Source organism: Zeugodacus cucurbitae, chromosome 4, assembly GCF_028554725.1.
Source record: "Zeugodacus cucurbitae isolate PBARC_wt_2022May chromosome 4, idZeuCucr1.2, whole genome shotgun sequence".
Taxonomy (NCBI): domain Eukaryota; kingdom Metazoa; phylum Arthropoda; class Insecta; order Diptera; family Tephritidae; genus Zeugodacus; species Zeugodacus cucurbitae.
Genome location: NC_071669.1, coordinates 26,641,076 through 26,654,979, shown reverse-complemented (window position 1 = coordinate 26,654,979; position 13,904 = coordinate 26,641,076). Strand labels below are relative to the sequence as shown.

General features: G+C 34.5%; 1 protein-coding gene and 1 long non-coding RNA gene across 2 annotated transcripts; one reads left to right on the top strand and one right to left on the bottom strand.

Moving 5' to 3' along the window:
• Positions 1-6,335: 6,335 nt before the first annotated feature.
• On the bottom strand, positions 6,336-7,784 carry LOC128921801 (uncharacterized). Its single transcript, XR_008471106.1, has 4 exons — positions 7,374-7,784; positions 6,933-7,310; positions 6,701-6,871; positions 6,336-6,636 (listed from the first exon to the last, which is right to left on the bottom strand). It is a non-coding gene; the product is annotated as an uncharacterized LOC128921801 (long non-coding RNA).
• A 301-nt stretch (positions 7,785-8,085) lies between these two features.
• Positions 8,086-13,457, top strand: LOC105217040 (serine/threonine-protein kinase tricornered). Its single transcript, XM_011191848.3, has 6 exons — positions 8,086-8,304; positions 10,762-11,275; positions 11,610-11,819; positions 11,880-11,986; positions 12,052-12,536; positions 12,601-13,457. The coding sequence occupies exons 2-6, from the start codon at positions 10,811-10,813 to the stop codon at positions 12,693-12,695; spliced, it is 1,362 nt and encodes a 453-aa protein (XP_011190150.1). The 5' UTR covers positions 8,086-8,304; positions 10,762-10,810; the 3' UTR covers positions 12,696-13,457.
• Positions 13,458-13,904: the final 447 nt, after the last annotated feature.

Genomic DNA, 13,904 nt, shown 5'->3' with positions numbered 1-13,904 from the left:
CGCTATCAGTAGTATTATATTTTCTTCATATTTAGCTAATATGGAACCTAAAACCCTTAATTATTCTATCAATCGTTGACAAAGTATCCCAACGAAATGGATATTCTCATTGTCATGTGTGTTGACGACAGATAGGTTATAAGGGATACTGCATATCGATGAATTGTAAAAGCAAAATCTAAAAATTCGAACGTTTAAAGTACCTGCATTCAACTTCGATGCCAAAGGTTACCCTGACATTATTATATGGCGAGACTGTGATATAACTGAACCACGTCTAACTTTAAATATGTCTGATGAAACCTTGAAAGACATTGCCTAAAACAGTCTTCATATTGTAACGGATTTCCAAAATAAATCGTTTACTCTAAAACTCTACCCTGAGTTCGATCACTGGATTGTCAAATAAAAGTCACACTTTAATGGCTACACACTAATCTTTATTTCTAATTTAACAAACTTAACACTTTATTACTCAATACTCTACTTTACAACTCAAACTTATAGCTTGTTTACACTTTACTCGACAACTCTCTCCTTAGAATTATCCTCACTCGACAAGTCTCTTATTAGAACTGTGTCTTGCTGCCAGTCCGACAGTCCTTATATAGTCGATTGTTAGCGATACATCGCCACTCGAACGTTCTGGCAACTACGAGTATCGATGTCTAGATACATCTGGCAAGTTATCGATTTCGATAGCCAATTCTAGTTTGTTCTGGTGCCATTTTCGTTACACTGCCCTCCACTTAAGTCTGATCGTCCCGATTAGACAACTTCCAGAATCAAACGCTTAGCATTTCTTCCCCTAATCTCGTCTTCTTGGACACTGTCGTCCTCATTAACATTCCTTTCTCCATTGGCATTAATCCTAAACCTTAAATCATTCCGTAATCAAAAATTATACTCGCAGTCGTCTACGCCGATGATTCCTGAACAGTAGGCCGATAAGCCAGGAATATGGATATATGGACATTCTCTGTACCTGTGGTGATACTGCAACAAAGAAAATTACAGGATTAATGTTTTAACGTACATATGTACTTAAAACTGTATGTCAGTAAATCAATAGAACTGTGTATAAATCTATATTTCTCAGCTTTTTGAAAAATTGTATGTTTTAATAAAAATTCTATAACTCGAAGTCCCTCTAACTCGAAGATTTTTTGTGGTGATTCGAGTTAGATAAGTTCCACTTTACATGTCAGTATCGGAATCGCAAAACTTTTTGTATTGATTGTACTTGAGGAAGGAGCTATCAAATATAATCTCCGTATTCCATCGAAGCGGACGACGATTAATTAAGTTTTTAAAGAGAACTGAAAACATATTTTGTTCTCGTATAACGTAAATGTAAATTTTCAACCCTTTTTAACGAAAGACCATAAATTTTTAATTGGGTTTATATATGGGCTTTGCGGTGATACGTAAAATGGATTGTAAACAGATATCAACCCCTCGATCCAAGGTTATCTGCACTTTGATTACATACAATTTTTACTTAAAATATCAATGTATTTCTTGGCATTCATTATTCCGGTTGTTGGGACAAGTTTTTCTACTCCAGCTGCAGCAAGGCATCCCCAAAAAGCAAAATAATAAAATGAGAATATTTCGGTTAAGATTATGTCATCTGATTACACACTGTGCATAATTGCATCGAATAAAAAATAGTAAATTTCTTTCAGAATTGTTTAATATAAAGTTGTGCCAACATTTAAACATTTGTCCCGCCTTGGGTGTTATGTATTACGAGAGTATAAAATGTTAGGTTACGCCCGAACTTAGCAAAATGTTACCTAAAAATATGAATGTTTATGATTTTATGTCAGTATTTCCCATTTACCCCCTATCAAGAATACCAAATTGAATTATAAGGTGTATTGAAGAAAAAGTTGATCAGCCCAAAAATTTTTTTTCTCAGAGGCGATATGGCAACTTAACCGTAACTAATGTTGATTGGTTGTTGATCATTATCGATGTGAAATACAGAGAACGTAATGAACTTATGCGAAAAGCATCTTGGAATCGTGTGTCGTGCATCGGTTTTGCTTGATCACTGTGCAAGTAGCGGCGCCGGTGCTGACTGAGATGACACTGGATGAAATAGATGAGGAGATAATGCCGTGATTGCCTTAATTATTAAGACACCATCCTTTGTGAATATATGAATATTTACATACAATACAATATGAATATTTTAGAATAAATTAAACTTAGAGTGGAACTTCCATAACTCGAACTTCGAACTTTTTAATTTTGCGGATTCAATGATTTCGTAGTTAGCGACATCTATTACCCGCGGAATGTATTTATACGAGTCGGTAAGTGAGTTCAATGTGATCGTAAATTTTATTTTCGATACGGATTCAATGATTCCGACGTAAAATTTTTCGATCGAATCGAACCATTTTTCGATCGAAACGGTTCAATGATTAGGCCCATTATGTATGCAGGATGGAGTCATATGTAGAAGTTCACGTAAATAAGGAAAGTTTCTGACTGTCATTCACTTGGGAGTGGCCAGGAACGATTCGATTTTGTATGTGGCTCAAGCAGCTCACGACTTCCGGCTTTAAGTGAGCAGGCGAAACCCGCTTATGTGGTTGTGCGTAGGGTTTGAGACCGGAATATGGTCGGAAGAAAGCATGCCCGACGATTGGAATCTCAGTGTACTCTGCCCAACCACAAAAATGGAGACCCCACAATCTGCGCCAATTACCGTGGGATAAGCTTCCTTAACATCGCTTATAAGGTTCTATCGAGCGTACTGTGTGAAAGACTAAAGCCCACCGTTAACAAACTGATTGGACCTTATCAGTGTGGCCTTAGACCGTGATTGCCTTAATTATTAAGACACCATCCTTTGTGAATATATGAATATTTACATACAATACAATATGAATATTTTAGAATAAATTAAACTTACAGTGGAACTTCCATAACTCGAACTTCGAACTTTTTGATTTTGCGGATTCAATGATTTCGTAGTTAGCGACATCTATTACCCGCGGAATGTATTTATACGAGTCGGTAAGTGAGTTCAATGTGATCGTAAATTTTATTTTCGATACGGATTCAATGATTCCGACGTAAAATTTTTCAATCGAATCGAACCATTTTTCGATCGAAACGGTTCAATGATTAGGCCCATTATGTATGCAGGATGGAGTCATATGTAGAAGTTCACGTAAATAAGGAAAGTTTCTGACTGTCATTCACTTGGGAGTGGCCAGGAACGATTCGATTTTGTATGTGGCTCAAGCAGCTCACGACTTCCGGCTTTAAGTGAGCAGGCGAAACCCGCTTATGTGGTTGTGCGTAGGGTTTGAGACCGGAATATGGTCGGAAGAAAGCATGCCCGACGATTGGAATCTCAGTGTACTCTGCCCAACCACAAAAATGGAGACCCCACAATCTGCGCCAATTACCGTGGGATAAGCTTCCTTAACATCGCTTATAAGGTTCTATCGAGCGTACTGTGTGAAAGACTAAAGCCCACCGTTAACAAACTGATTGGACCTTATCAGTGTGGCCTTAGACCTGGAAAATTTACATCTGACCAGATATTCTCCATACGTAAATTCTTTGAAAAGACCCGACACACACCATCTCTTTGTCGCTTTTAAAGCTGCCTTCGACAGCAGGAAAAGGAGTTGCCTCTACGCCGTAATGTCTGAATTTGGTATCCCTGCAAAAATTAATACGTCTGGTGGTGAACGAGGACAATACGAAATATCTCCTGTCGTCAAACAAACAGTCAGCGCATTCGTAACTGTTGACAGTCATAACTTTGAAGTTGTAGATAATTTCGTCTATCTGGGATCCAGCATTAACAGATCAATGTCAGCCTGGAAATCCAACGCAGAATCACTTTTGCCAACAGGTGCTACTATGGACTGCTACTATGGCAATTGAAAAGTAAAGTCCTCTCTCGACGAACAAAAACCAAACTCTACAAGTATTTCACCATTCCCGTCCTACTTTACGGTGCAGAAGCGTGGACGATGTCAACATCCGATGAGACGGCACTAGGAGTTTTCGAGTGAAAAGTTTTGGTCCCTTAAACATTGGCAGCGGCGAATACCGCAGAAGATGGAATGATGAGCTGTATGTGTTATTCGACGACATAGACATAGTCCAGCGAATAAAAAGACAGCGGCTATGCTGGCTAGGTCAAGTTGTTCGAATGGACGAAAGTGCTCCAGCTCTGAAAGTGTTCGATGCAGTACCCGCTGCTTGAAGCCGAGGAAGAGGGAGACCTCCACTCCGATGGAAGGACCAGGTGGATAGGGACCTAACTTCGCTTGGTATAACCAATTGGCGCCAAATTGCCAGAAGGAGAGATGCGTGGCGCGCTGTTGTGGACTTGGCAATAACCGCGTAAGCGGTGTCTACGCCATTCAAGAAGAAGAAGATTATGTATGTATATTCTATCTAATTAAAAACGCCTATTTAATCTTTTTTATATACAGTAGTTTTCCGAAATAATGAATATTCGTTTTAACGAAAACTGCTTATAACGAACAAGCAAGTTTGTTACATTGAGTATCTTAAATAATGAACATCGGGGATTTCTAAGTACTCGGTTTAACGAACAACACGAAGAGAACATATGTAGAAAGAGTTAAAAATCAAATTAAATCGTGGTAAAATAAAATTTTAAATATAATTTGAAAAAAATTCAAAAGAAATGTGCAAATTGAAAAATGCGAACGAGGAAAGTATTGGATTTGATAGAAAAACTTAAAATTATTGATCAGCAGCAATTTAAGTGGCACTAAAGAAGAAGAGAAGTGGCAAAGAAGAAGAATATCAATTTCTCCAAACTTATCGTATTGATTGAACTTCAGGATGGATCCAATGAAGCGAACGACGTTTGATCAAGTTTTGAAATAGTTAAGAATTTTACGAGTATCAGGATTGAAGAATTATTTTGATCTCGTATAACATGAATTTGCTTTTTCAGCACATTACTTCTTTCAATACAATATTTGAATTGTTCTGTTATGGTTTTTCTTTTTTTAACAAATAATTTTATAAAATAGTTTATCAAACTGCAATTTACGGATATTTAACTAATTTTTATTGAAAAACATATCTCCAAATGAGTACTCGAATTAACGAAAAATTCGATGTAACGAACAGATTTAACAATTAATGTGTTCGTTATTTCGGAAAACCACTTTACACTTTTCAAATTGGCGGAATGGGAAATTCATAAAACCAACCAATTACCAAATCCAATTGTCTGAATAACGGAAGTTATCCTGTCGAAAACGGAAAAGTGCAACATTTCCAGCTCTCAGGAACTTAATAATTTTGTTTTATGTATTGTCAACAAAAAATTAGTCTCTGTGTATAAAGGTTGAATTAAAGGTGCTATAACATAACGTCATATCAATAACTATAGTCATAACCGTAACAATATTTACTATAGTCGATTATTGGTTTCGTAGCCATAAAAGCATTTGTAGTTTTTGTTTTCAATTCGAAAGTGCCAAATAAATCAAATCAAAAAAAATATAATTTTCAAAAAACAAAAAACCAATTTTTATGGTTACCAGGAAAATCAAAATTCATTTGATAGTTCTGCTTATGGTTATGGGCATATTGTTATGGTAACCCATTTCAAACTGGAAACATTGTTGCCCGTAAATTTGGTTCAATCAGCTGTTTTATATGGATAAGGTTATGCACCTATAAGTAAACCTTCAATATTAAGAAAGAAATGAACAACCACACGTACATAATAGTTTAGTTACGTTTCGTCAATTTTGACTTAAGAAATTCAAAGAAACAGAAATCTCACCGATCTTTTGTAATTAACTGATATGTAGTTGGTTTGAAGGGAATGCTAGCGGTCATACAGACAAGTAACATGTTATCAGTAATTGCAGACGCTACCCTGCAAGACAGGGGAATTCTCCGGTGAAATGCCAGGGAGCGGTACCCGCAGTTTCAATGAAAGTTTCTATGCCATTCTTAAGGGCGAATTGACAAAAGTACCCGAAACTATTGTGTACGTGTGATCGTTCATCCCTCTCATGCACATTACATTCATCATTTAGCAATGTATATATACCTCTTGCACAATTTGGGGAATGGTATTGGTACAATCACGGATGAAAGACCCAATACTGCGAACCAAAACTCCACGTGCACTTTCAGTACTGCGACCCACAAAAGCCCAGAAACTACCCAGCAAGTCATGGGTACTGAAACTCCAACACATTCAAAGAAATGAAAGAAAGAAAGCCCAGAAACTATACTCTCTGTTTTCGATTAATTCTACCAAAATCCCAAATGAGAATTTAATAACAAAATCATTAATTATATTACATATTTATTGAAAATTGTATGCCATTTAGGTGTTTATTATTATATTTACTTTATACATCTATTATCGTACTACACTATATACATAACGTAACTATAACGTATTGAATAGTTGAACAATTTTTGCTTTTTGGACAAAGGCTGGAGGAAGACTGACAAATGTCAAATACCCCGTGCGGCCTGGAAGTGTAAGCTGCGCACATTATGTGAGGACTCTTTTGGTTTCTTTCGGAGTTTTTATAAGATCTGTTCTTTCATTAATTTCACTAGTACTAGATTCATCTGGGAGGAGGGTTTCTATAAAATATAAAGTAAAATTTGAATTTTTATAAAGTTTGTAATAAATGTTGGTAATAATTACCTTATGTTTCAGGAATTCTAAATCTAACACGGCACCGTTCAAGTCTTAACATCCATGCTCTTGCTGTAGAATTTCCATTGAACTAATTTCGGTGAATTTATGTCCTTGTAAAGCGATACAACAACGTTATGATTCCTCAATACAAGGTGAAAATTAATCAAAAAAGTCCTCCTAATTAAACATACAAAAAGTTTTTAAATTTCTATGAGCACAAACATTCACTTAAATTTACCCTTTAATTTCTGTGTTTTAGCTGCTAATGGCACGGCCAAGTAAGATCAAAGATACTGAAACTGCTTTGCCCTCTAGCTCATTGGCAAAACCCAGTTGACACACGTCGTGATAATAAACGGTTTCAAAAGCACCTAAACCATGTCGTTCCAATTCTCGTGCTTGTGTTGACCAAAAGGTTTAATTGCACGTAAAAAAGTGACATTAAGCGTAATATCTGGTGTGTGAATGATTTGTGTTCCATGTAGCAGCGTTTGCGTCCATAGTTTTGGATTTGCTTGCAGCACATATTCCATCGCTTCGAAAGTTCTACGCTGCTACAATAAGTGACACCAATAAGTTTGCGTACCTTTAACGCGCCATATGAGGTTTGAAATATCTGTGTGGAAAATTAATTAGAATTTAAGGCAAGATAATATTATTATATTCAACAATTATTTACGTATTCAATGGTTTCGCCATTGATGTTGACCATTGTTGGCTTCTATTGCGTGCTTCGAGTTGATAGTGCAATGAAGTATTACTGTATCACCCTCTTCAATTCCATATTTTGGCCTTAGAAAACTTTTATTTTACGTTTTAGTTATTTAAAAATGCGTGCTTCAATAATTTATACTTTAATTAGGCTGCAGATCACTCAATTAAATAAAACACGCAAAATAATACTTCACAAGCAGCCATGATATAGCTCAAAACAAAACTTGTTCAAACACGAGAACTTTGGTTGTTTCTTTCTATCATTCAGGGTTCTGTATGAGAGAAGAGTTGAGTTAAATGTTTCTGCACATTTTACCCTTTGTTGTGTATGTGTGTATGTAGTGGTGTTATTAAAATTTCTTTGAATGTGTTGGAGTTTCAGTACCCATGACTTGCTGGGTATGTTATACAAAGACTTGTTTGTTTTTATGATTTCATCGATGTTACCACTAGGTTTTTACATATCTCATTTTTACCGGCTGTTAATAATTTTATATTTACATGTAATTATTTATACTAATATTTAAACTGAAACATTTTTATATTTTCATGTATGAAAGCAAATTAGTCAAAACAGAAAATATTCTTAACAATACGTCAGAATTACGACTCAGTAGAATTATTTAGTAACATTATTTAATATTTCTAACTGGCAATGCTTTATGTTCGACTTTCGTATTTCAGTCAATATTTTCATTTTTGTTTCCAACCAGTAGTATTTTTCTTGTATTAAAAATTTGTAACAAAGTACACAAAATTTATTATTCAACGGGGATCTTTATAATTGGCGAAGCAATGATTTCATGGTAGCATTTAATAAGATCCAGAAAAGTGTAAATAATTGGAAAACTGATAGAACCGCTGGCGTAAATAACCATTCATATAAGCACTGCGAAGTAAGTATAGTTGAAATATGTTTTGTTTTCTTTGATTATGATGCAAACATAAGTGATCAGGGCCATTGAAAACTATAGGTATTGAAAAAAGCCATGAAAGTAATATACATATGTATATATGTATATGCTGCCGAAAGTCAAACATACTCATGTGCGTTTTGGTTAAATCATATACATTGTTTACAATGACACTAACATGTACTTATTTTCTTATTATTCTGAATCTGGAATTGTTTCACATTAAATTAGGCATGCACGATAAAAATGGTATAAGCAGTATTATTGCACATAAAACATTAAGACTGAATATATATTATCCGGAGTGAGAAATGTTATGAATGGTATAATTATGGATATTGAATCTCAATAAATGAATCACTATTTTATTAAAGTCCATGCCTTCGTAACAACAGACATATTTATGTATTTTGGAGATTTCTGCAAGTACATATATCAATCCAATTAAATTATCTTACAAAAAAGTTGCTAACTTATTGGATCTCCTTTATTTATGAAATTTTAATATCTCGAAGTCGATTTTAACAAAATATTCAGTATGTAATTATAAACATATTTAAGAAGGAATTTGTTTTTAACATAGGAAGGAATTTTTATCACTGTAACTAGCAGACCCGGCTACACGTTATTGTGGCTAAGGTATACATTAAATTAGTAAATCTTTCAATGCAGAGAAAAAATTCTTACGCATAAAGACGAAAACGTTATAGACGATAAATTTTTAAATTGATAACCATTATTGTAGACCGGTGTTAAGCGTAAATCATCACAATTTGTAAAACTTTGATTTTTTAATCGTATATTGGAGAAAGTAACAAATGACCAAATTTCATAGTTGGCTTTATCTTGGCTTTAATGACTATATTGATTACCTTCTTCACAGCCAGTCTTGTTGTTTTGCAAAGTTTGCTGTTGATTTATGTTACGCAGCATGATGACAACTCATACTACTTTTAATTGCAAGTGAGTGGATATAGTCCAGCAATTTAAAATAGTCTGTGGGGTAATTGAATTCGTCATCCTGGTTTTGTAGCTGTGTCAACTCTCCTTTATAGCTCTTTTTTTTGCGATTTTGCAGACTGGTGTTTCGTTGATTTGCAATTTAGGAGTAATTTCAAGGCCGAATTGCCGTTTGTCTGCCTACTAACAGGTGCAAAGTTGCCCCTATTCCTATTATAACTGGGCGTTGAAAATGAGTGAAATCGGTTCAGGAATTACCTCAACCCTCGTGTACTATAGATGTGATTTTCGTTATTCTATTGGACTTTATTTCAAATTGTGTGTAATAAAATCACATCAATAAATTGCGAGAGTATAAAATGTTCGGTTGTCTTTCCCTACTTGTTACAAAGTGTTTAGGGCTATCGACACAGCCTTATACAATTGAACAATGATACAAATATTTTAACAAAGCAACAATGACAACTTTCAAAATATTATTATTTTTTGTTTTGTTTTTTTTTTTTATAATTTTGTTGTCAATTCAAATAAAATCATCTTCTTGTTATCTTCCTCACAATTTTTCGATATATACATACCTACTTTCTAATCCTTCCCTGGCCTTCCATAAATATTTCAAAACTAAAATTAGCCAGTTCGGTTTGGCCCTTCTCGACTTTTTTCGAGACTAACGACACAAATTGTTTGTATGGGTGATTAGAAAATTGTGGATTTAAGACTTTTTCATGCAATTTTTCTAATTTTTCTCTCCGTAAGAACCATCCTGGTTCCTCTAAAAACATTCTAAACAAAGAAATCGGTTCAGCGGTTCTCGAGTTATGCGCTTAGCAACACATTTTGCGATTCATTTTTATATTATATAATGCTCAACAATTTTTGTTTGAATTCATGAGCATGATTAATTTCTGCAATTGCATTACATCATATTCTGTGTCGATAATACGATTAATTAATACTTTCACTTTTCTTTACGCCTTTGTTTATAGTCATATCAATACATAATATATTTTCTTAAGGTGGAGTCCGAAATGTCATACGTGAAATTTAACCGTTCATTGAAATATTTCGGAAATTGGTTTCCAACTCAAATTAAATTATATAATAAAGCAATGTTATAATGAACCCAATTGTAAACACAAATTTAGAACAAATTTTAACGAAATAAGGATATTACTTTTTATTATAAAAATGAGATGTATCGGATTGATTACCTACATGGAAATAATATAATATATTGACCTAAACTGTCTCTTTTGTTAATAAATTTTTATTGAAATATTTGAATATTAATAAACCTATCCATTTCAATTGAGAAGATTTAATAACAAATGTATCAAATACATCTATCATGATAAACCAAATATTATCAGCCATGACATAAGAAAAACGTAAATCAAAACGATTTTTAACAGCTGATTGTGTAGTTGTACATTACTAACTTATATTATTTTTTAAATGGTGTTTTAATACTCCTTTCAGTTACTAGGAAGTGTGTTAACTGATTGTGCTCATACAAAGTTTTCTAATAATGAGTGCGGACGGTTCTTCCATACGCTTCAGCGACCACACATTGGACAAAGCAACAAAAGCTAAAGTAACTCTAGAAAATTATTACAGCAACTTAGTAACTCAGTATGGAGAACGAAAGCAACGCCTAGCTAAATTAGAGGCTCAGCTGAAGGATGAAAGCCTAACGGAGTCGCAAAGGCAAGAGAAAAGGCTACAACATGCACAGAAGGAAACAGAATTTTTGCGTCTGAAACGATTGCGTTTGGGAGTGGAGGACTTCGAAGCACTCAAAGTTATCGGAAGAGGCGCATTTGGCGAAGTGCGCCTAGTGCAGAAGAAAGACACAGGGCATGTGTATGCTATGAAAGTGTTGCGAAAAGCAGATATGCTTGAAAAGGAACAAGTGGCTCATGTGCGTGCCGAACGCGATGTTCTAGTTGAAGCCGACCACCAATGGGTAGTTAAAATGTACTACAGCTTTCAGGTGAGTTAAGATATCAAAAGGAGCTTTTAGAAAATGGTAATTCTTAATTCAGCATCTTGGGCATATAGGTCAACACTGAATTGCTCTTTCCATAAGATTAAAAATGTAATTTCATTTTTAAATTTTCGTATTTATTATACCCACAAATTGTTTAATAATGTTTCTGAAGTTAATCCTACAAAAATGTTCAGTGCTGTTATATCTCAAAGGTTGACATAGCTATCCTCCTTCATATCTTTCGAGTGACTTTTGTTTTCATAGTTTTTAGAAATACTAAAGTACAGTATTTATTAACTAGAAAATTTATTGTTATTTTATTAATAAAACCAAACAGGATCCTGTGAATTTATATTTAATTATGGAGTTCTTACCGGGTGGCGACATGATGACACTTCTCATGAAAAAGGATACACTCTCAGAAGAATGTACACAGTTCTACATTAGTGAAACGGCATTGGCAATTGACTCAATCCACAAATTGGGATTCATTCATAGAGATATAAAGCCCGATAATTTGCTACTGGATGCCCGTGGACACTTAAAGGTAAATGTTATATAGATGTTTAAATATTTTTATTTTAAATTTAACTATAATATCATATAGCTTTCTGATTTCGGACTCTGTACGGGATTGAAAAAATCACATCGCACCGACTTTTACCGGGACCTTTCACAAGCGAAACCATCCGACTTTATTGGAACATGCGCTAGGTAGTTTCACTTTATAGTGTTCTATACCTCCTTACATATTTATTGATTTCAATTTTAATTTTTAGTCCAATGGATTCAAAAAGGCGTGCTGAATCGTGGAAAAGGAACCGTAGAGCTTTGGCATACAGCACAGTTGGTACCCCCGACTACATCGCTCCAGAAGTATTCTTACAAACTGGTTACGGGCCGGCGTGTGACTGGTGGTCATTAGGCGTAATAATGTATGAAATGTTAATGGGTTACCCACCATTTTGCTCCGATAATCCTCAAGATACATATCGAAAAGTGATGAATTGGCGGGAAACGTTAATATTCCCACCCGAAATACCCATATCTGAGGAAGCAAAAGATACAATCGTCAAATTCTGTTGCGAAGCCGATCGTCGTCTAGGCTCACAGCGTGGTCTTGAAGATCTAAAATCTGTGTCGTTTTTCAGAGGAGTTGATTGGGAACATATCCGAGAACGACCTGCAGCCATCCCCGTTGATGTGCGATCTATTGATGACACGTCCAACTTTGACGAATTCCCCGATGTTTCACTCGAAATACGTATGTTCTATACAATTTTATGTGCATATGTATTCAATATTTCTCATATATTACCTACTTACAGCATCTGCCCCTATACCTCAAGGCAGCGAAATAGCCAAGGATTGGGTGTTCATTAATTACACATTTAAGCGCTTTGAAGTACGAAATTTGGAATGAAATAACTATCTGCGAACTGCTACGTAGGAATGCTTTATTATATTTGAATCAATGATTTAATATCGAACTTGAATATTTTAAGATTGTATTTATTGAGTTTAATTAGACCAGTGTGCATAAATAATTAACTTTATTAATACTTAATTGTTATTTCATATCCAACCATACATGTTAGTGTAGCGGACAGTTTGTGATGATCATTTCAAATCATATTATAAGTATTGTTCAAAAAATGCCTATTTATCCAAGTTTTTTAAGTTGTATTCTATCGAAAATCTTTGTTTATTTTAGATACAAACATAAAAACAATTCTGACTCTCTTAATATCCTCTGCATGGATTATTTAAATGAAAATACTTCACTAATTAGTGCGCAATATTGATAACCGTTGAATAGATCCAGCATCATTTCTTTCAACTAACAAAATACTATTTGACTATGTTTAGCGCGATCCAATTGAATGTATAAACTTAATTGAGTATTTCATTTACAAATTCTAGATATATTAATACGTGTATTTACTGATAAAATAATATGGTATGCACTGCGTACAACCTAATATAAAATAGAGTTTAATTTGCGCTTTTGAGCTAGATGTTACGTATAAAAACGTTAAAAAATGGATTCACTATCGCAAAGAAATTTGAATTATTTTTGGTAATGCAGAGAAATAAACAATAAAAATATGATAACATAAATAACGCAATAAGCAACGAATATGAATTTGCAAAATAAAATACTAGTAATATTTTTTTAACTTTTCATCTTGACCTATATATTATATACAAGTAAGACAATATATATTTTATAGCGCGCCATTCCTCTCTTTTCCCTCGCAATTGCAAATCCCAAGTTAAACCAGGTCGCTCTCAAAGTAATTTTTCCAACGGAGTGAAGCTGCTTCCATCAGCGGGTACTACATCGAACACTTTCAGCAGAAGCATTCGGCGCTGCCAATATTCAAAGGACCATAAATCTTGCGCAAAACTTGTCTATCGAAAACTCTTTGTACCGTCTCAGTCTCATCGTATATTCGAACTTGAATAGCTGTTTGGATCGGAACTTGTTTTTGGATTTTAGTTGAAACCATGCCAGCACAAATGTGTCTCCTCGTACAGGAGAGTCAGAAAAATAGTGAAATATTGTTGATTGGCCGTAAAATAAAATTGAATGTCGGCCAACAAAGTTTTCGACATATTTTTTTAGGAT